Source organism: Balaenoptera physalus, assembly GCF_965194825.1.
Source record: "Balaenoptera physalus genome assembly, chromosome: 12".
Classification (NCBI taxonomy): domain Eukaryota; kingdom Metazoa; phylum Chordata; class Mammalia; order Artiodactyla; family Balaenopteridae; genus Balaenoptera; species Balaenoptera physalus.
In genome coordinates, this window is record NC_138897.1 from 88837091 (window position 1) to 88861521 (window position 24431).

Below are 24431 nucleotides of genomic sequence, written 5' to 3' on the forward strand. Positions count from 1 at the left end.
TAATCAGAATGCAGTTTATTGATAAGACAGATATCAAATACATCATTTATATGGAGGGAGGGAGTATGAACAAGTCCAAAATCATCTACTCTGCACAGTGGTCCAGTGGGGATGTTCTCACTAGAGAAGATTTATCAAGGGCACCCCATGAAAGGGCAGGTCCTGATGCAGCTGCCGGAAGAGCATCGCACACCGGTTCCTCTCCTGGGTCTTCCCCAGGGTGTGGTACAGTCTGGCCTGGAAGTAAACGACGTCTCTGATCTGCTCTTTGCAGTCGACCTTTGCAAAATAGTTCTTGGCTTCATTGAGGTTCTCAATGGCGGCCTCAAGAACTGATGGAAAATGGGGGAAATACCACGCATATTTAACTCAATGCTTCACATATAGTTTTCAAAGCTTACTATCTATTTTTATTGATTTAACATGTACCAGAAACTTTTACATTCTACTCTTTGAGAAGAAACAAGCAAACAAACAAAAAAACACCACTAAGTCTTTAGTATTGATTTCCAGCCTCACACCTAGTTCTGTAGGGTTAAAATAACAATTCACTTGCCCTCAACCTTCATGCAGGTATGCAAGTGAAAGCACTTTAAATGCTGCATGAAATTATAACATATATTTGTGAACACTCAAAACTTAAATACTGTCCCAAATTTAATGTCTTCTCTTCTTCTGGGTCCTAAATTTTACAAGTTATCTGATAGTATTACCTAACAATCTCTGTATGGTTTCCTACCTTCTGCTTTCTTCAGTGGCTCATAGGAAGCTGCTGAAGCCACTTGGCACTTGGCCACCAAGAACATGGCACGGCCTTTGTCCAGGACAGCCCCGTCAGCCAAGATGGGCTCAATGGCCATGTGGAGAAGACTTAAGGCCTGTTCTGGGATTCCAAGGATGAGCTGAAAAAGAAACATCATGACGCTATACACACCCACACCCACTGCCCACTACAGGAAGGGCTTCATTTCTGGCTCTTCTCTTCTGAATGGCAATGTCTGGCTTACTTTCTCCCTGACATGTACTATCTTTAATGTGCACCACACTCTTAGAAAACATAATGTATGACAATCGATTTCAGACTACAATAGATAAAGGAGGGAGTAGTTATTTACATTATAGAAAGGTTTCTGTCTTTACAAAAATCTTTTACATTGATGATTCAAAAAGGTTGAACTAGCTGTATAAGAATCACTAGGAGAAAAGGAACCACTTTTAAAAAATTCAAAAATATATAGTAAAATAAACAAGGGTACACTAGAAACATCCATTTAACAGAAAATAAACAGTAATGGAGGAACAAGAAAAGATGTAAGACATATAGAAAAATATAGCAAAATAGAAGTAAATCCTTTCAAATCCATAATTAAATTAAATGTAAATGGCTTAAACTCTTCAATTAAAAGGAAGAGATTGGCAGAACAGATTTTTACAAACATGATACAACTATATGTTATCTATAAGAGGCTCACTTTAGATTAAAAGACATAAATAGGCTGAAAGTAAAAGGATAGTAAAAAAGATATTCCATGCAAACAGTAACCAAAAGAGAGCTGGACTGATTATACTAATATCAGACAAAATAGACTTTAAGTCAAAAACTGTAACAAGAGACAAAGAAGGACATTATATACTGATAAAGGGCCAATTCATCAAGAAGATACAACAAATATAAACATATATACACCAAACAACAGAACCCCAAAATATATGAAGCAAAAACTGACAGAACTGAAGGGAGAAATAGTTCAACAATAATAGTTTCAGAGTTCAATACTCTATTTTCAATAATGGATAGAAAACTAAACAGAAGATCAGCAAGGAAATAGAAGACTTGAGCAAGACTATAAACCAACTAGCCCAACAACAGCAGAATACATATTCTTCTCAAATGTACATGGAACATCTCCCAGGATAGACCATATGTTATGCCACAAAATAACACTCATATTTTAAAAGGTTGAAATCATACAAAATATCTTCTCTGACCACGTGAAGTGAAATTAGAAATCAGTAATAGAAGGGAATCTGAAAAATTCACAAATATGTGGAAATTAAACAACACACTCATAAATAATCAAAGCGTCAAAGAAGAAATCACAAGGGAAATTAGAAAATACTTTGAGATGAACAAAAATACAACATACCAAAATTTAGGGGAGGCAGTGAAAACCTATAGGATACAGTGCTCAGGAGAAAATTTATAGCTGTAAAAGCAAACATTAAAAAATAAAAGACTCTCAAATCAATAAACTAAACTTCCACTTTAAGAAACTAGAAAAAGAAGAGCAAACTAAACCCAAAGCTAACAGAGGTAAGGAAATAATAAAGGTTAGAGTAAAGATAAGCAAAATAGAGAATAGACAAACAAGTCATTGAAACTAAAAGGTAGTTCTTTGAAAAGGTCAAGAAAATTAACAAACTGTTAGACTGACCAAGAGAAAAAAAAGAAAGACTCAAATGACAAAAGTCAGGAGTCAAGGTGGGGACTTAACTATCAACCTTACAGAAATAAAGAGGATTACCTGAGAATACTGTAAACAACTGTATGCCAACAAATTAGATGAGTGAACAAATTTCTAGGAAGACACAAATTATCAAGACTGATTCAAGAAGAAACAGCAAATTTGAATAGACCAAGTAAAGAGAATGAATCAGTAACCAAAAACACTTCCAATACAGAAAAGCCCAGGACCAAATGGCTTCACTAGTGAATTCTACCAAACATTTAAACAAGAATTAGCACCAATTCCTCTCAGATCCTTCCAAAAATAGAAGAGAATAGTTAATAAAATTTCCTAACTCACTCTGTGAGACCACATTATTATCCTAATACCAAAGCAAAGAATATCACAAGAAAACTAGAGACCAATATCCCTTATGAATATAGATGCAAAAATTCCCAACAAATACTGGCAAACCAAACCCAGCAGCATATTAAAAGGATTGTAGACTATAACCAAGTAGGATTTATCCCAGGAATGCAACAGTACTTCAACATACAAAAATCAATCAATGTAATATACCATATTAACAGAATGAAGGAAAAAACCCATATGATCATCTCAATTGATAAAGAAAAAGCCTTTGACAAAAATTCAACATCCTGTCATACTAACAACTCTCAATAAACTATGAGTAGAAGGGAACTTCCTCGAAGTAATAATGATGCATCTATGAAAAACCCACAGCTAACACCATATTTAACGATGAAAGACTAAAAAACTTCCCCCTAAGAAAAGGAGCAAAAACAAGGATGTTAACTCTTGTCACTTCTATTCAACACTGTACTGGAAATTCTGCACAGGGTAGTTAGGCAAGAAACAGAAATAAAGGGCATTCAAATTGGAATGGAAGAAGTAAAACTCTATTTGCAGATGACATGAACTTATATACAGAAAACTCTAAAGAATCCTCAAAAACCTCTAACAGGTAATAAGTTCAGCAAAGATGCAGGACATAGATCAATATACATTAGCGATGAACAATCCAAAAAATGAAATCAATTTTTAAGATTCTATTTACAATAGCATCAAAAATAATAAACTACTTAGGAATAAATTTAACTAAAAAACTGCAGGAACTGTACACTGAAATCTAGAACACATGGTTGAAAGAAATTAAAGAAGACCTAAATAAAAGACATCCTGTGTTAATGGATTGGAATAATGTTAGTAATAATAATGTTAAGATGGCAATATTCTCCAAATTGGTCTACAGATTCAACGTAATCCCTATCAAAATTCCAAATACCATGTCTGCTGAAAAGGACAAGCTGATTCTAAAATTCATATGGAATTGCAAGAGAACACTGATAGGTAAAACAAGCTTGAAAAAGACGAACAAAGTTGGAGGACTCTTACTTCCTGATTTCAAACTTACTACAAAGCTACAGTAATCAAAATAGTGTGGTACTAGCATAAGGACAGATATATAGATCAATGGAATAGAACTGAGAGTCCAGAAATAAACCTATACATCCATGATCAACTGATTTTCAACAAGGGAGCCAAGACCATTCAATGGGAAAAGAATAGTCTTTTCAATAAATGATGCTAGGACAACTGAATATCCATATGGGAAAGAGTAAAGTTGGACTCCTACTTCACACCATATACAAAAATTAACTCAAAATGGATCAAAGACCTAAATGTAAGGGCTAAAACTTAGAAGGAAACATAAGTGTAAATCTTCATGATCTTGGATTAGGCATTGGTTTCTTAAGTAGGATACCAAAAGCACAAACAATAAGATTAAAAAAAGGTAAACTTGACTTCATCAAAATAAAAAACTTTCATGCATCAAAGGACACTATCAAGAAAGTGAAAAGACAACCCAGAGAATGGGACAAAATATTTGCAAATCATATATCTGATAAGCATCTAGCAACCAGAATATATAAAAACTCTTACAACTGAACACTAAAAAGACAACCCAATTTAAAAACGGGTAAAGGACTTGGACATTTCTCCAGGAACAGACACAAATGGCCAGTACTCACATGAAAAGATGCTCAATATTATTACTTATTAGGGAAATGCAAATCAAAACCACAATGAGATATAACTTCACACTAATAAAATGGAAAATAACAAGTGCTGGCAAAGATATAGAGAAAGTAGAACTTTCATACATTGCTGGTGAGAATATGAGATGGTATAGCCACAGTGGAAAACAGTTTGGTGGTTCCACAAAAAGTTAAACAAAGAATTATATGACCCAGCAATCCCACTGTTAAGTATACCCAAGAGAAATGAAAACATATATCCAGAAAAAAACTTGTACATCAATGTTAAGAGCTATTTGTAATAGTCAAAAGGTGGAAACAACCCAAATGTCCATCAGCTTATGAACGGATAAACAAAATGTAGTGTATCCATCCGATGGAACAGTATTCCATTAGAAGGAATCTAGAACTGACTGACACATGCCACAACATGAATGAATCCTGAAAACATTATGCTAAGTGAAGAAGCCAGACACAAAGGCTGCATACTGTATGATCCCATTTATATGAAATATCCAGAATAGGCAAACCCATAGAGACAGAAAATAGATTAGTGGTTGCCAGGGGCTGGAGGGAAGAGGAAATGGGAAGTGACTGCTTTAAAAAAAATGGGTCTGGGGTTTCTATTTGGTGTGATGAAAATATTCTGGAATTAGACAGTGGTGATGTTTGCAAAATAATGTAAATATTCTAAAAACCACTGAACTGTATACTTTTAAATGGTAAATTTTATGTTACGTGAATTTTATCTTAATTAAGAAAAAAAAATCACTGGGGAAGCTGGTAAGGAAAATAGACTCCTAGGCTCCTCCCGTAGAGATTCTGACTCTGTAGGTTTGAGGCAAGGCCAGATATGCAGATATTTTTAAAATCTCGCCAATAATGCTGATGCATGGCTTGGGGAACCTCTGCTTTAGTTAGTAAATTCCTCCAGTAAGTTCAAAATTCATTCATTCGATAAATATTTATTAAAAACCTACTATATGTGGATCCTATTAGGTACCACAGGATATAGCAGGGAAAAAACAGTCCCTTCTCTCAGGGTCTTTACATTCTACAGGGGGAGACGGAAGACAAACATAAAATACAATTTAACTTCCAAAACCTTTCAATGAACACATGACTTCCTCATTTCCTTATTCATTCTCTTGTTAAATCAAGCCCAGCTCTGGGCCAGCTAAGTCATTAATATGATGCAAGTGTCCTCAACGAAGAGGCACATCCTCCCTAGTAAATACACAGCTCGGTAAAGCCAGCACCACTGGGAGGTGTCAGCTTGTCACCAAGTTCACAACTCCAGACTTCCATGGAAGGCTTGCACAATAAGACTACCTTCCCAGATTTCAATATTAAGAAGGAAAAGCTCATTATTACCCTTTTCAAAACCAAAGAGTAGTAACAGACTCACCAGTTCTTGAGCACAAATATGTGCTATAAAAACAGAGATCAGCTTACCTGGGCAAAAGCCAAGTTCAGCACTGTTTCAGAGGCCAAATGCTGCAACCGGTACTCCTTGGAGAGAGCCAGAGCCTGCAGGAGCACAGGCAGCGCGATGGTAGGGGAGGAAGATCGCCAGTATAGCTCTGCCACAGACAGCAGGACACTGCCCACAAAGAGGAAGACATGGGATGAGAATAACCAGTACAAAGTACCACCTAGGTGAGATGCACAAAAGCCCTCCCTTACCTGATCACCATTTCTGTATTCCTGATTTTCTGACAATGAATCAACAATTTTTGTAAAAGCTTGTGTGCCTCTGACATTTGGTTCTGAGCTTGTAGTACAATTGCTTTTCTGACACAGAAACAAAATAAACACAAATGGTTATGTTGATGTTTTGCAAGGGTTATAAGTAGAGTCACTTTCAGGTTTAGAATCTCTATTTCCTCAATTAGACTGTAACTGTAACCTCCCAAGGGGAATAACTGTGTCTGATATAATTTTTCTTAAAAGAGAAAAAAAAATTGTGTGTATGTGTGTGTGTGAGCACATGTGTGTACACACACACACATACATGCACACAAGAAAAAAGTCTGGAATTATAGACAGCATGTTAGTGATTATCTCTGGGTGATACTTACTTTCTCCATTTTGTTTATTTGTATTTTCTAATGGTCTGTAATAAATAGGTAATAAATAGAAAAAAAAGGTTTTTTTCGTAAGCTAATCAATTAAGTCACACACAAAACAAATAAGAATAAAGCCATTTGAGAACTACTTCATTCTGGGGTTGGAGTTTTCAAAATTTCTTACCTGTACACACCCTCTATGCTATTAAGAGCTGTGATTCCTGTAACAATTGAATCAGCCAAATGATATTTGCCATCATTCATTGCTCTGTCAAACTGTATTTTTTGATCACACAGCATCCATAACTAGTAAGAAAAAAACCACAATTAGAACAGAAAGAAAAACACAAGAACACAAGAACAGAATGGCAGAGGCTTCCCTGGTGGCTCAGTGGTTACGAATCCGCCTGCCAATGCAGGGGACATGGGGTCGAGCCCTGGTCCGGGAAGATCTCACATGCCACAGAGCAACTAAGCCCATGCACCACAACTACTGAGCCTGTGCTCTAGAGCCCGCGAGCCACAACTACTGAAGCCCGCGCACCTAGATCCCGTGCTCCGCAACAAGAGAAGCCACCCACCACAAGCAGAAGCCCGCGCACCACAACGAAGAGTAGTCCCCACTCCCCGCAACTAGAGAAAGCCTGCGCGCAGCAACAAAGACCCAATGCAGCCAAAAAAAAAAAAAAAAGAAAAGAAAAGAACAGAATGGCAGATGTTCACCTCATTATTCAACAGAAATATAAAAGTATTTTCGCTTGCTTAACAAATATCCTTACAATTCACACACTTTTTTTTTTAGATTTAAAAATTTTTTTAAAAATATTTCAAGTCTGTGAAAAAGCACTAAGAATAAAATAACAAAACATGTATAGCAACCATCAACTTTGTCAAATCACAACATTTTGCTTTACTTGCTTTGGATACTATTGCACATTATTGAGGTACTTTGCAAATTCCATTCTCCTCTTTCTGTTTTCAAAGGAAGCATTTGATTTGTTGTTTATCATTCCCAATCATTTTTTTTTTAAAGAATTTTTTTTAAAGAGTGATCTGTGATGATTGATTATTCATTCATTCATTCATTCATTTATTTACTGCACAGCATGTGGGATCTTAGTTCCCCGACCAGGGATTGAACCCACACCCCTTGCATTGAAAGCAAGAAGTCTTAACCACTGGACCACCAGGGAAGTCCCCCCAATCATGTTTTTATACTTTTACAAAATATTTACTTATCCTTAAACAATATATAGTATGAAAAAAAAACAATATATAGTATGATCTTACATGTTTTTAAACTTTGTATAAATAAATAGTATCATACTGTATGCATCCTTTGACAACTTGCTTTTAAGCTCAACATTATTTTGGGGAGGCTTACACATGTTAATACAAGTAGTTCTAGTTCATTCCTTTTCACTGATGAATAGTTTTCAATTGTATGAATATGCAACAACTTATCTAGTCTCGTGTAGATGCGTATTTAGGTACTTCCAATTTCTCACTCTTCTGAACAATGCTGCAGCAAACACTCCCCTACATCACCCCTTGTGCAACAGTTATTTTGGGTACACAGCAAGCCGTGGAAGAGCTGGGCTGTAGGACATATGCACCTTCTCCTTTACACAGTGCCCATTTGCTCTTCGAATGGGTCACACCAGTTCACACTCCCCACCGGCGGTGTATGACATGACTCATCGCTCCACACGCTCACCAACAATTGGTGGTGTCAGATATTTCACTTTTGGCCAGTCTGATGGGTATGAAATACCTCATTATTTTTTCATTTGTATTTCCCTTGATCAATAGTCAGGCTGAGCATCTTTTCATCTCTTTATCAGCCATACATGCTTTTTCTAGAATGTGAGTTAAATTGTGTCTTTTTTTTTTTTTTACTGTGCACCTTCTTAAAAAAGGCCTAGAACTGTAACCGAAACCGCTCCATCACATTAGCACTACCACAGAACCACGCTTAATTCTTTTTCCCCACAGCATCCTTGGGTGCTAGCTTCTATTTTGTTTGCTTACCACCTTTCCATCTGGGTACTCTGAGTTCAGATCACAGCCAGCAGCAGTGAGATCCCAGCACAGCTCATAAGCAGATGGGCATTCACACCATATCTAATGAGGTGGGGCCAGCAACCCATGTGAACGGAAGTCCCCCCCCCAACCTTGGCTCAGGGACCAACAGTAGGAGATTCCCAGGCCATGGTCTCTTATGATTTCAAATTCCCTAATTTAGATAATATTAAACTTGATAACGGGAGGAAGAGAAAGAGGCCCCTCGTAATAGTTTTCTTGGCCCCATCAGAGATGGAAATTGGTGCAACAAGGAACAGAGTGCCTAGGACTGCTTTATAAAGTTCATTCCCTCTGCATACAACATCTTCCCAAAAGGTTATTCAATTCTGGGAGGAAAAGGTTAGAGCTGCCAAGTAGGAGAAAACAGAGTAACAAAACGGAGACCTAATTCTTGATCTGTCAAAGGACACTGACGACTTCTTTGCCTATTCCCATACAGTTAGAGATATAAGGAATACTAATTTAAAACCATGAAGACAGGAGTGAAAAAAGCACACTACTTTTAATCTTTTCTCAGAGTTTATTCCTCAGCCTTCTGGAACGCATTTTACAGAGTCTCCTGTGTAGACCTCAAGGAACCAAGACACGAAGAGGCTGAGGGGAGACTCTAAAATACCCTATTTTGACAATAATACAGTAAAAATGGTATTTTCAAAAATAAATCGGGGCTTCCCTGGTGGCACAGTGGTTGAGAATCCGCCTGCCAATGCAGGGGATATGGGTTCGAGCCCTCGTCTGGGAAGATCCCACATGCCGCGGAGCAACTGGGCCCGTGAGCCACAACTGCTGAGCCTGCGCGTCTGGAGCCTGTGCTCCGCAACAAGAGAGGCCGCGACAGTGAGAGGCCCGCGCACCGCGATGAAGAGTGGCCCCTGCTCGCCGCAACTGGAGAAAGCCCTCGCACAGAAACGAAGACCCAACACAGCCAAAAATAAATAAATAAATAAATAAAAATTAAATAAATAAATAAATAAATAAATAAATAAATAAATCGATGACACACAAAAGGCAGGTTACCTGGGCATGCTGACTGTTAGGTGGGAATCGCTCCTTCAAGTGCTTTAACACTTCCGAAGCTGCAGCGAAACAGCCCTAAAATAGGAAGCCACGATTTGTTTAGCACACCTGTGCCGACACCACGCCTGCTATCCCACTCACAGGACATCGGTATGACTCACCTGTTCTTGGTGCAGCAGCCTGATGACCCTAGGCAGAGACTGTCAAGTATCAAGGGGCCATTTTTTTTAGGCTCTAATGTATTTCACTTGTACATTAAAAAAAAATTTTTTTAACTACACCTGTAATACATGTTCACTCTAGGAAAAGTACTTACGAAATACATGTGAACAACGAGAAAAAGGCAAATTACTTTTAATCCCACCAAAGATAATCACAGTAATTTATCGGCACATATCCTTCTGAACTTCTCATATTCACATGAATATAAAACGTATAAGTATTCCAAAAATAGGTATACATACCATTTTTGTAAATTGCCTATTTACCACATGGTAGGTACTCAATAAATATTTTTTGAATGAATGAATCTTTCCAGTGTCAACAAATACAAATCTATACATCACAGTATTTTATTAGGTAAATAAATTATAGTCCAATCAAAATAATCTCCTTGTTTGGGATATTTTGATTGTTTCCGATTTTTTCCATTTTAAAAATGCTAGAATGATTATCTTGGTGGATACATCTTTGCATACTTGTCTAATTATTTCCTTAGGATAATACGTTAGAAGTAAAATTGCTGGGCTAAATGGTAGGCACTTTTAAGCTTTTTGATAGGTATATTACTAAATTACCATACAGAAATGTACCAAGTGCTCTTATACCAGCATTCTACACCTTTCTCCTCCCCTGATATTTAAGCTTCTTTGCCTTTTTGTTTGATGAAACTGGTTATTTCACTGTGTTAATTTGAATTTCTTTAATGACTAGATTGAAATTTTTCCATGTTTTATAATCATTTATGTTTTTTCTGTGAATACATGTTCATGTCTTTTTTACACTCTTATATTGCTAGAATGTCTATATTATTAAGCCCCCAAAAGCTTTTCAATTTGTCCCTATCCTTTGATCAGGTAGTACATCTTCAGTCTATAGAGAAGCTCAGTTAGACCACAGGTGAACTTCTATTTGAAGTGAATTAAGTAGAAAGTATACTGAATTATAATAATAGTTCATTAATCTTTTTATTCTTGTGATTTTAACTGGCCAATCTTGCCATTTATTTTCATGACTACCATACGGAGTTGGGCATGTGGATCTAGATGGCTGTCAAACCTTCAGGCCAAGTAGAGAGAACAGTGCACACGGCATTACTCCCCCAAAACATTCCTATTGTGACCTGCCATTTCCTGAGGCTGGGAGAGGAATGTGACACGATGAACCAGAGTTACGCAGAAAGAGTAAAGGGGGCCGGATCTCTTAGCACTTCCTCTGGGCTGCAGGAGGAAGCTCGCAAACAGCAGTTCAGACCCCATAACTTCTTTATAGGTTCACCCAAGCCCCAGTCACTACCATAGCAAAGTGCAGCATCCAGTGTATCTAGAGATCAGTTTCAGGACACAACTGGAAGCACAACACAAAGGAAATAAAAGAGCAAATAGAAACTCATGATAAAACTGCCTTCTCCGCAGTTGGCCAAGCTTAATTTCATAGGTGTAAGTCTAACCTGTGTAATTGAAAACGTGACAGTCATCAGCTCAGTGGGTTTATCTACATGGTCAATGTTCTGACACTAGAAAAGTCTTTCTAAGGCAGGTTGAGAAGAGGTGGGGAAAGAGACTGAACTGAAATAAAGTGGCCACTGTCTTCTAGCTGTACAGTCAGAGGTCTCCTAGCACATCCATTGGAGCCAGGCAACAATGGAGTCAGCAGGTCTTTCACATAAGCCCAGAGATGGAAAGATTAATACAGATCCAAAGAGCATGGTATTACCCACAGAAAAAATCACAGAACTATTAACAACTGACCTCGGAGAAAGCTAAGGCTAAAGAATTGAGCCAAGACCAGATTTTTGTAAAGCGGTTCTCCATTCCAGGAAATGAAGAAATAATTTCTACCCTACCTCACTCAAAGAGAACCAAAGGGAAGTTATTCCACTGTTTAAGCTTGGGGTCAGTGGGGAGAATCCTACTTGAAAAAGCCACAAGGGGACACTTTAAATGGGTGGATTGTATGGCATGTGAATTATATCTCAATAAAGTTGTTGGGGAAAAAAAGTCAATGTGAGGCTCATACCAAATACCTAACTGAATGTTCACTGACTCATTTATTACAAATGCTCCACTTAACCAAGGCACCAGCAGAGGAAAAGAATCGACGTTAAAGAGGTCCCAGAACCATTACGAGGGGGGACAGAAGACCAAGAAAGTGATTAATGTGCAACATTCCTGGAGGAAAGCAAACAGCAAGAGCAGCTGGTCTGCTGTTTTAATGTCAGAGTGCTCGGGCGCTGCTTCCCAGATACAGGAAGATAGCAGCTGATGGAGGTGCAGGCAGACGCCATCAGCCAGAGCCCATCCATGCCCTTTGTTTACACAACTACTTAGAGGATTGTAAAATGCTAAAGTATGTCTAGTAGAGAGAAGTATTTATAGACTTCTGAAAGGGGTGGAAACCACTCAAAGATCTCTAGGATGCAGATTAAGGAATATTGAGTGTTATGATGCAACCTAACGATCATACCGCAGAGGTGGAGAAAATAATATGATCAAGGAAATGTGCTTACAGCTAGGCAGCAGTTAGTTAGTTAGAGGGCTTTAGATAAGAGCTTTCCCTGACCTTTTCCCATGGAAGAAGATACTTTTGAGCAAAGGGGAAAGAAAGCCTAGAGCATCATGAGAGACCCTTTAATCAATCCGCTGTAAAGAGAATCGTGTGAAATTACTTGGGCTGTAAGTAAAGGTTATGCCCTATTCCAACTGTCTTTCTTTGGAGTCAATCAGACTTGGGTTGAAGATCTGGCACTGACATTTACTGGCTGTGGGTATGGGACTTAGCTCCCTGGAGCTCAGTTTCTTTTCTGTGAAATAGGGGTGATGATAAAGCTGACGTTATGAGGCTACTGTAAGGAATCAGGAAGATGATACGTGTAAATCGCTAAGCACAGGGCCCGGCCCAGGACAAACGTACAGCAAACCTTAGCTACTGTCATTTTAGCTGTACTCTTATTATGTTCTTCCCTTTCCCAAAAACATACACAGCTCTACTACCCTAAATTTCAAAGACTCCTTTTTATTCCATTTGTTACATAGAAACAGCTGACCTCTTATTCTCTTCCCCGGTGCCGAAAGAGATCAAGTTCAACAAACCTTGCAGACTCCACACCCAGTCCATTTCTACTGGTGGGATTTCACCCTTCCAACTACTTGCATCCAACCAGACCCGTTCAGTGCTTTTCTCAAGCACTAGAGGACAGAAATGGCGGGGCCTACATCGCTCCAGAAGCACAGGGTCCGGCCACCTGCCCACCTGCCCACCTGCCCACCTGCTCTGCGTGCAGCTCAGCGAGGTGGCACAGCGCCACGGCAAATGACTCCGTGTTGTTCTGCTGCACGCCTGCGTTCACCGACTCTAGGCTGTTCATGCTCAGCAACAGCTGGGCTTGCTGCAGGGCCATGGTGCTGGGGAGGAGACACAGGAGAAGCCCCGTCAGTCAAGAGACACAGGCTGCCCTCAGCCACACCCTACAGTTACCTTGGGTGGAAACAGGAGGAGGTTAAGCCCTTCCGCAGGCTCTGGCTTCGGGGGAGCAGCTGCCTCCCAAAGCCAGTTCTCCTGTCCTCGGGACGAGGAGAGCAGAAAAGCATCCTGGATGTGCAGCCCCGAAGAAAACATGTAGTGGTTACGGCACAGTTGGGAGCTCCAAGCTCCAGACCCCCCCCACTGCCTCTAATTTTCCCTGTGGTCACAGTATGTTAATTAGTTTTCACGGGTAGATTCAGACCTGATGCCATCCTGGCACCGGCTGCTCCTGACAGTGGAAGCAGTGGCTAGTGTCTGCAGCTGTTTCAGACCACATCGTGCCAAAAATTATTTCAAGTACAAAAACAAGACTGATAAAATAGGCACTTCCTTTCATCACTGAATTCCTAGAAACAGCAGGTTGTCTAGGTGAGGTAGCTCCAGGATTAAAGATCTGGTTCAGAAGTTTACTTCCAAGCTACAGGAGGCTAAATGGGAATTACACACGAAGCTGGAGACAGTCCAGAGAATACATCCTGGGTAACAGGGAAGCAACTTTCTTTACGTAACAGCTTTGGGGTTAAGGGGGTGCTTGGCTTGAGTGACTGCGGCCCATGTCTCCTGCGAACAGGAAGAGAGGTTCCCATCTCAGAGTGCAGGGGCATGGTGCTTGGAGTCAGAGGACCTGGGCTTGAGTCTGGGCTCTGTCACTTGTTAATTCGTTTGTGATCTGGGGCAGATCAGATGTGTGAACCTTGTCCTGTGCATCCTGGAATGGAGATCACCCCCCAGTTACCTCCCAGAGCAGTTGGGAGGAGTAAATAAAAATGCACATAGGAAAAATCTTGGCAAAGTCTGTGCAAAGTAGAAAATGTTTTAAAATTCTAAAGCATTTTCTTTAATCCCCTGTACAAACAACCTCCATCCATTTGGCTTTCACAGAACCAGTTTGCTGGCTTCTGCTCGTCTATAAAAGGATTCGTGCCCTCATAGCCTTGAAGACCCACCTGCGGCCGTAGAGTCTCCAGATGGCTGTTTTCTGTGCGATGCTGATGTCGATGAGCTCTGACAGGCTGTGTTTCCAGTGCAGGAGGTCGGAGTCCTTTAGGGCATCCATAAGTTTGTTTGCTGTCTTCCCAGCAAAAGCTCTCTGCTGAACTAGGGACTGTATTCCCAGAGAGGCGAGGTACTAAGGGGACAGACATACGCATGACTCATGATAGAGATTACGTGACAAAATTTTGTTTTGCTCTTCAGAAATTTGGCATATTTCACATTTCAGCACATGCACAATGACAGCACTATTTAAAAAGAAAGTACCTGTAAGCCTGACCCTGACCCATATGAGATATGTTCCTGAAAAACTGGGGATGGAAGAGAGGGTAATAGTACAATGGGAAGAGCCAGGGCTTTGAAATTAAATGGATCTGGACTTAAGCACTGCCTCTGCCACTTACTGTGTGACCTGGGGCCACTTAGCTTCTTAGACAAGCCCATCTGTAAAATGGGCATCACACCCATCATAAAGAATTATTTTAAGGATTAAAATTAAATAGTATATATCAAACAGTGCTGGGCACATTATGTGGTAAGAGATTAAGAAAGGATGCCTATTATGAGCATAATTATCTTTTCATTAACTTCTGGTATAATTTTCAAGGATGAAAGCTCAACTAAAAAAAGTCCACTTAAATCCGTAACAAAAATTGTGCTTAAGAAGTCTATCATTTATTTTTGAATTTTTTTTAGACAGAATAAGGTTCTTTGAGCAATAGTAATCTAGATTCTAACAGTCATTACTATTTCATGTGTAGAGACTATGCCCTTTCAATGACCCTCAGTATTTGTCATCGAGGAATATAATTCAGGTCCTTACCTATTACTCAAAATGAGAAAGGACAAATCTGCTGGTCAGGTTTACTGGTTCCTGGCTTTGTTTATTATTTCAAACAAGGATCAGCAAACTTGTTCTGTAAAGGGCCAGACAGTAAATAATTTAGGTTTTGCAGGCCACATTTGGTCTATGTCGCATATTCTTCTTTGTTTTTTTTCCCCCAACTATTTAAAAATGTAAAACCCATTCTTAGCTTGAGGGCCATATATAAGCAGGCAGTGAGCCAGATATGGCCCATGGGCTGTAGAGTTTGCCAATCCCTGGTTTAAAAATAAGCCTTCCCTACAAATTTTCTAAATAAATATGTGTAAGTTAGTGTTGATCAATAAACTAAACAAAGATGTCATCAAGTTGATAAATGGAACTTTCACAGATGTTATTAGGATAAAGGGAGCAGAGAGAAACCTATCAAGAGAATTTAGCGGTTTAATAATTAAGGTTATATGAAACTACCAAGAATAAAACCATACCATTTGTTTAAACAATCGCACAGAAAGATGAGCCTTACCGGTAACCCAAAATGTACAGCTTTCTTCACAGAATGTTCTAGAAGAACATAGCTATCAGATCTCTTCTGTCCCAGCACATAAAGCCAGCTCTGGCAAGAGAAGTCATCAAAATGTATCATAACAATAATAATGGCTAATGTTCTACTGAAAGCATCAGCATGGTTGTAAGAACAAATGAACAACAGACAAGATAAATCCTCTAAAATACACTTTCACAAATTATAAACCTAAATGAAACCCATCAAACACATTAAAACCATCAGACTGAAATAATCAAGCCATTTATCTTCTTCACCTCTGAGAGCAGTGAGTGGCAAATGTTCCAGAAAAAAAGCATGAAGCCCCCGTATGGCCTGTAACTGAGAAAGTGAAATTCTCAGGTGGTTGCTGAAGTCTGTGTTCTGCTTGTGCTTGGTGATGATGCTTTGACAGGACAAGGTCTTATCCAGTTACCAGTACTGCAAACACCTTTGTTAATGCCAACGCTTGATGCGGCAGTTTTGCATGGCAAGCTGCATTAAAACTTGTAGACAAGAAATGTCTCCAAAGTAAAATGGACATCAAGAATTAAGAAAGATAAATAAACATGGGTTGCCTTTCCTGAATTTCCCTGACCATCTAACTAGTTTCCCATCACTGCTGAGGACCTCCCAACTGCAAAACAACCCAATTCAAATGGGGCCTTTTGAAGGCCAACTCAACCCAGGGGCAGAACTTCCAAGACAGGAAGGTGGCCTCACCAAGCAATGCTGGAGACACACGTGATCGTTGGACTCCTGGGCAATCCTAATCGCCTCCTGCAGGGCAAGCTCTGCCTGTTGACTAATGACAGACTGAACATTAATAACTCATTAACAACCACAAACATGTACAGGCAACAGTAACAGGAAGTTATCTGTACGGTAATTCACCAGCGTGCAGGCCTCTGGGTTGGAAGTTGAAACCATGGGCTTATTCCCTCAGAGGCACTCCCCTCCCCCAGCGGCAAGAAACAGTAACAGTGGAGATACAGAACATGTCCCTTCTAAGGTGGACTTCTACTAAAAGGGACATGAAGGAATGGCTTTTCTTCATCCCAGCTCCTAAGATTATTTTTTTAGTTGTCTACTGCTGAGGGGAGGGACAAGGAGAGGATGTAAGATTTTACTTTTCATGCCTTCGCTTCTGCATCATTTGAAACATTTTTTTAACTATGGGATTTGATACTTTTATAATCTTTTCAATCCTAGTTTTTAAAAGTATTTTGAGGATTTTCCCTTCTGAGATGTCTTCTTTCTGCTCATGTGGTTCCCCTCCCTCTGGGATGTGTCCCCCAACCTTGCAACTTCTGTGGAAACTCAGTCAACTGTTCTTGGCCCCACTGGGCCTTCGCTTCTGAAAAAGCCCATAAAAACGCTACCAGCTTGCGGTGCTTAATTAAATACTACTGTGCACCACCCTCTATTTATTTAATCTGTGTTAGTTTTATTTCTTCAACCTGCAGAGGGCACAGAAGTTCTATAAATGCTGGATCACTGAGGATCTCAAAAAAGAATCAGAAATTCTATGGGTAGCACTTACATAGGGAAAAATTTATGTCAAATTTTCTATCAACACGAGCAATAGCCTCACACAATCAATTAAGAGCTGAATTCTTCCTCAATAACTACCTGTTTGAATAAAGAAACCAGATACATTTTTACCTATTTTACATTTCTTTTAAATCCCTTTTAATGCTGAGAGGCACCAGAATATAAGCTATTCCTCTGAAGGCAGGAAGCATATCTTTACACACAGGCCCTCAATAAATATCAGTTGATTTAATTTTGTTGAACATCTGATGACCAAATAAATAATGTTACATTTAGAAAGAAGGCTTTTGGGAGAACTGTATAGATAGTATGCTAAAACAGGACTAAAGAAAGACTATTTTTCTCAGGTAGGAAGAAAAGGTAGATTACCAACACAGAAACTTCAAAGTTTCTGGCAAATCCTTAAAGAACCTATGGTTTTCCATTGCTGCTAATCAGAAAAGCCTCTGATAAAAATTTTCAGTAAAAGAGCAAGAGGCAAACAGGTTGTAATGTCTGAAATGCATTGGCTGTCTATGGTTCGCAAAATGCCAGAGCAGAAAGATCTGTAGCCTCTAAACAACAGCTTCCTATGTCATTCAGTGTAAAAGCCAAAGTCCTTACTTGGGCCTACAGGACCCTAAACTCTCTGACCCCTGCCACCTCTATAACCTAGTTCTCCTCTATTCCCCCCTTACTACAGCACTCTAACCACACTACTTGCTCCTCCTCAAACATGCCAAGTAAATCCTGCCTCAGGGCCTTTGCACTTGCTGTTCTAGCTAAGAAGGACACTCTTTCTTCAGATAATGCACAGATTACTCACTCCCTCAATTCCTTTAAATCTCTGTTCAAATATTAAGTTAACAGAGGTAAGGGAGGGCCGAGTTGCTACCTTACTATTGAAACAGAAATTTACAAATTGACGAATAAATGATTTGTGTGTATATCTGGAAGAGGATTGTTACTTATGAAAACAACAGTACTCCCCATCATCATTCTCTAATCCTTTATCCTGACCTATCACTACCTGATACATTATAATTATGTTCAGTGCTATTTATTATTTATTTCCCCCACTGTAAGCTCCATGAGAACAGGGGTATTTTTTTTCCTTTTTTTTTTCACTCCTGATCCCCAGCACCTAGAATAGTGCCTAGTACATAGTAGATGCTCAATAAGCAACTATAAAGATTTTCAAGAAATCTCCACAATCCTATTAGCTAAGTGAGAAAGATTTATACAAGCCCATAGCTCCAGGACTAAAAATAAAGAAGCCTGGAGTTGAGTAAATCAGAAATTAATTAGTAATTAATTCCATACAGTTAGCTGCTTATCCACTGATAATATTGTAAATATAGAGAAATTCATCAACACATTAATTACTTGTATCTAGCAGACTGCATACAAATTTCCAAACCCTAGGGCAAGCTGTGTGTGTAACACAGAGATAGGTTACTGGCAAATACTACAAATGGTGCTGCTATTTATTATGAGTACATAAAACATGAACAGCCCTGATCAAAGAGGTTATTAAAGCTGGACAGAAAAAAAGAAGTTGACTCTTAAAAGATAATATGGAATCTCACAAAATCATGAAGTTCAGAGTAGCCTTAAACATTTTTTGGTTCAAGTATCAATCTGACACTTGGATTCCCTTAATGTCACCCCTGCTGCACACATGAGCACTCTGCTGACACCTTCCTCAGAGGGTTCCATACAAGGAAACCTCCTCCTTATAAGGAGCAAAAAATGTTTTGCCCTTTAACTTGCACTTACCAGCTCCCAATCTTCTCTAGTAGTCACACCCTTGATCAATCTAAGCCCTTTTCACATGACCTTCACTACAGGAAGATGTCAAACACATGCTTGGCTAAATCATTTCTTTTCCAGGCTAAACATTCTCACATCCTTCCCACACTATTTAAATGACATGGCTTTGAATGCCTCCAGTGAGACTGTCCCCGCCACAAGCTCCAGCTTGTCTATGCCCCTTTTAAAATGTGACAACCAGAAGTTAGTGGAATTTCCTGGTTGTTGCCTGGGCCATAGAGCAAGGGGCAGAAGTCTCAATTCTTGAACTTGGGACACTATACTTCCATTAATACACTCTAGTCTCTATTCAAAGATGCCTGTGGTAGAAACCATATTTTTCTTAAATGGGAAAAAGCCACACGGGAGGCAGAGAGACTCTTCCAATTAGTAATTTCCTACCTTTTCACCATTATTCACATTATTTCATTATTTCCAAAATAGCCTCCATATTTTGAAAGTTTTTATCCCCTTAACTCTTTACTAAATAATAACTGATCAATTTCCTATTTTTATTTATTAAAATCACAGGCATATCTTAGCAATGGCATAAGTCAGTGTCACGCACTGAGCTGCCTGAATTCTAACCAAAAGCACAAACGTGACGTTCGGTAAGCCACGCAGTCTTTTATGCAGTAAAGACACAACTTCCTTTTGGCTTTTTGAAATACTGAAAATAACTTTTACATCCCCATTATTACCTCTGAAAAATCCTGTTGGGAATCTCTGGCCTAATGACCTAATTTCCTTTTAATTCAGTGGCCGTTATTCTTAGAAGTAAAGAAAGAAAGAGACCGTGTACTTGGATGGTAATGCTAAATAGTGACACCAGGGGGCAGACTCTTTAGGCAGAAGGTTTTCATTAACTTCTGTTCACTGCAAAAAGCTTCCTTCTTTAGAAGTTATTGACAAGTCCAGGTTGAACAGGCTCGCTCTTTTCTCCTTTTCCTTCCTTTTTTTTTTTTTTTTTAAATACAGCATATTAAAAAGAAAATACATCTCAATTAACATTTGAGAGATAATTTCTTCAATTTCCGCATTAACAAGAGTCTATAAACTTACTAGTGACCAAAGCGGCAGTGCAGGGCAGCCAGGTTCAGAGCAGCGTATCTCAAGCTCCGGCCATAGCCCTCTTCCCCGTTACTTTTGCTTTCGGCTCCAGTAAGAATCAGGCGGTCAAAATAATGAAGGAGGCTGTGTGTTGAACTGAAAACATCTTGGACCCGGAGGTTGTTTAAGTAGCTGAGGTAGTGCTAAAACAAGAAACAATCAACATATTTTAAATGCTCTGCTTCCTCTTGTGTAATATTAATTCAGAGAGGTCCACTGGCTGCAAACAGCTGTGTATCCCCTACCATTTTAACAAGATGGTCATAGTTTAGCTTAATCTTTTCCCCACAGGCAGGATTAAATAGGCTTAAGATACATTAGCTGGTTTGGGTACCCTTTCCCCCCAGAAGGTGTACGCAAACGAAAAAAGGTAATTCCATTAGAATTTGTGACAGAGTTTTATCCTAAATATTCATCCACTATGCCACTGGTTATATTAGGATCCATGGGTGATATGTGAGGATGGAGGGGGAATCACCTAGCTCAGGTATTAAGGAATAGTGTGAGTACAAAACTAAAGATCTTAAAACTTGAATTCAGGGCTTCCCTGATGGCACAGTGGTTAAGAATCCGCCTCCCAATGCAGGGGACACGGGTTCGAGCTCTGGTCCGGGAAGATCCCACATGTCGCAGAGCAACTAAGCCTGTGCGCCACAACTACTGAGCCTGCGCTCTAGAGCCCATGAGCCACAACTACTGAGCCTGTGTGCCGCAACTAATGAAGCCCATGCATCTAGAGCCCGTGCTCTGCAACAAGAGAAGTCACCGCAATGAGAAGCCCACACACCACAACGAAGAGTAGCCCCCGCTCGCCACAACTAGAGAAAGAAATCCCCCCCGGGCCAGTAGGGGTGGAGGTGGGAGGGAAAGCTTTGCAACCTAGGCTGAGTCGTTTACGTGCCAACAACATGATTTCTTTCCAAGAACCCGGGTCATTCAGCCAATCCTCATTTGCACAACTACTAAATAGGAAGAGCAGTCCTGTCCCTGCTTTCCAACTTAGCAACAAATTCTGGAAAAGACTCACCGCTTCAGCAAAATCAGGATTAAATTTCAACAAGTTGTTCAACTCTTTCTGCAAAGAAGCTGGAGTGAGGGCTTTAGTCTCATCATTCTTTAACAAAGAAGCCTGAAATTTTAAAATGGCAACTCAGTAGAAAGAAATGGCCAATAAACATATGGACATGTATACTAAATAGCATCATCTGATTACTTTTTTTCTGCACCTACACTCTCCTCTTGACCATGCAGAACACTGTTTCCTCTTCCTGGAATTCTAAGCTTCCCAACCACCCATCCACATAGTCTTCCATGCAAACTCCTGCTCAGCCTTCAGGGCCCAATTTAGATTTCAGCCATCTGTTTCTATCACCTTCTAAACTAGATAAGGTCCTATAAGTACCTACATGTTCCCACAAGCTCCCTGCACTAACCCTTCCTGCAGTACTTATCAAATTATATTAAAAGTACCAGCTGACCCCACCCCCAGACTGTAAGTGCCTTCAAGGCAGGAAGTATGTATCTCCAGCCTGGCAAAGGGAGATACACACTTGCCCTACTCCTGGTTATCTGTTTCATATGGATGGTACCAGCAATGATTATATAAAAATGTAGAAAATGACTTCTAAATTAATGATTAGTACTTAACTGGGTTATGGGCTCTTCTATTTTAGCTAGACAAATTTTTCTTTATGAGTAATAATAATTTCTACTTATATTTGAATTCATTATATCATTATAGAAGATTCCAAAAATATGGAAAAGCATACAGAAGAAAACAAAAATCATCTGTAATCCTTCCATCCAGAAATAACACTATTTTTATGTCAGTATATCTCATTCCAGTCTTTTTTCTGTGTGTGTGTGTGTGTGTGTACATATGTATGTGTTTATACATATATATATGCATACTTTTTTAACAAAGTTAGAATATATCATTTTATTACCTGCTTTTTTCATGTAATAATATATTATAAATTTGTCTCATCATCAAATGGTCTTTGAAACTACAATTTTTTAAGCAAAAGTATTAACCCTTTGTCATAGGTATTGCAAATCCTTTTTCCCATTTTGTTGTTTGAGTTTTAATTTTGTTAGAACATGTACTGACATGTAGATGTTTTTCATTCTTATGCTGAAAAATCAAACAATCTCCTACGTGTTTTCTTCCACAGCTTTTATGTTTAGAAAGTCTTTCCCCACCCAGAGATCAGTTAAAAGTTAATATGTAACATTCACAGAGGGATGGAGAGGATGAAAAGGCAGAGGGCTATGTACCAGATGAAGGAACAAGATAAAACCACAGAAAAACAACTAAATGAAGTGGAGATAGGCAACCTTCCAGAAAAAGAATTCAGAATAATGATAGTGAAGATGATCCAGGACCTCGGAAAAAGAATGGAGGCAAAGAGCGAGAAGATGCAAGAAATGATTAACAAAGACCTAGAAGAATTAAAGAACAAACAAACAGAGATGAATAATACAATAACTGAAATGAAAACTACACTAGAAGGAATCAATAGCAGAATAACTGAGGCAGAAGAACGGATAAGTGACCTGGAAGACAGAATGGTGGAATTCACTGCTGCGGAACAGACTAAAGAAAAAAGAATGAAAAGAAATGAAGACAGCCTAAGAGACCTCTGGGACAACATTAAACGCAACAACATTCGCATTATAGGGGTCCCAGAAGGAGAAGAGAGAGAGAAAGGACCAGAGAAAATATCTGAAGAGATTATAGTCGAAAACATCCCTAACATGGGAAACGAAATAGCTACCCAAGTCCAGGAAGCGCAGAGACTCCCATACAGGATAAATCCAAGGAGAAACATGCCGAGACACATAGTAATCAAACTGGCAAAAATTAAAGACAAAGAAAAATTATTGAAAGCAGCAAGAGAAAAACGACAAATAACATACAAGGGAACTCCCATAAGGTTAACAGGTGATTTCTCAGCAGAAACTCTACAAGCCAGAAGGGAGTGGCATGACATACTTAAAGTGATGAAAGGGAAGAACCTACAACCAAGATTACCCAGCAAGGATCTCATTCAGATTCGATGGAGAAATCAAAAGCTTTACAGATAAGCAAAAGCTAAGAGAATTCAGCACCACCAAACCAGACCTACAACAAATGCTAAAGGAACTTCTCTAAGTGGGAAACACAAAAGAAGGACCTACAAAAACAAACCCAAAACAATTAAGAAAATGGTAATAGGAACATACATATCGATAACTACCTTAAATGTGAATGGATTAAATGCTCCAACCAAAAGACACAGGTTTGCTGAATGGATACAAAAACAAGACCCATATATATGCTGTCTACAAGAGACCCACTTCAGACCAAGGGACACATACAGACTGAAAGTGAGGGGATGGAAAAAGATATTCCATGCAAATGGAAATCAAAAGAAAGCTGAGGTAGCAATCCTCATATCAGATAAAATAGACTTTAAAATAAAGAATGTTACAAGAGACAAGGAAGGACACTACATAATGATCAAGGGATCAATCCAAGAAGAAGATATAACAATTATAAATATATATGCACCCAACATAGGAGCACCTCAATACATAAGGCAACTGCTAACAGCTATAAAAGAGGAAATTGACAGTAACACAATAATAGTGGGGGACTTTAACACCTCACTTACACCAATGGACAGATCATCCAAACAGAAAATGAACAAGGAAACACAAGCTTTAAATGACACAATAGACCAGATAGGTTTAATTGATATTTATAGGACATTCCATCCAAAAACAGCAGATTACACTTTCTTCTCAAGTGCGCACGGAACATTCTCCAGGATAGATCACATCTTGGGTCACAAATCAAGCCTTGGTAAATTTAAGAAAATTGAAATCATATCAAGCATCTTTTCTGACCACAACGCTATGAGATTAGAAATCAATTACAAAGAAAAAAACGTAAAAAACACAAACACATGGAGGCTAAACAATACATTACTAAATAACCAAGAGATCACTGAAGAAATCAAACAACACCTAGAGACAAATGATAATCAAAACACGACAATCCAAAACCTATGGGATGCAGCAAAAGCAGTTCTAAGAGGGAAGTTTATATTAATACAAGCCTACCTCAAGATACAAGAAAAATCTCAAATAAACAACCTAACCTTACACCTAAAGGAACTAGAGAAAGAAGAAACAAAACCCAAAGTTAGC

At 39.1% G+C, this 24431-nt stretch overlaps 1 protein-coding gene across 4 annotated transcripts in view; it reads right to left on the reverse strand.

Annotated features, from left to right (window-relative positions):
• ANAPC5 (anaphase promoting complex subunit 5) overlaps nucleotides 1–24431 on the reverse strand; it is a 40098-nt gene continuing 15667 nt past the window's right edge. For 3 of the 4 annotated variants that reach the window (XM_082418057.1, XM_082418056.1, XM_082418059.1), the window contains 12 exons: nucleotides 21265–21366; nucleotides 20190–20380; nucleotides 16506–16587; nucleotides 15765–15854; nucleotides 14370–14551; nucleotides 13166–13301; nucleotides 9679–9753; nucleotides 6761–6882; nucleotides 6194–6301; nucleotides 5963–6110; nucleotides 740–902; nucleotides 1–332 (listed from right to left, as the gene is read on the reverse strand). In XM_082418057.1, the coding sequence (XP_082274183.1) occupies nucleotides 121–332; nucleotides 740–902; nucleotides 5963–6110; nucleotides 6194–6301; nucleotides 6761–6882; nucleotides 9679–9753; nucleotides 13166–13301; nucleotides 14370–14551; nucleotides 15765–15854; nucleotides 16506–16587; nucleotides 20190–20380; nucleotides 21265–21366 (1611 nt within the window). In that variant the 3' untranslated portion in view covers nucleotides 1–120. Of the gene's footprint in view, nucleotides 333–739; nucleotides 903–5487; nucleotides 5562–5962; nucleotides 6111–6193; nucleotides 6302–6760; nucleotides 6883–9678; nucleotides 9754–13165; nucleotides 13302–14369; nucleotides 14552–15764; nucleotides 15855–16505; nucleotides 16588–20189; nucleotides 20381–21264; nucleotides 21367–24431 lie in introns of those variants that run through there. The other variant, XM_082418058.1, reaches the window with a different exon arrangement.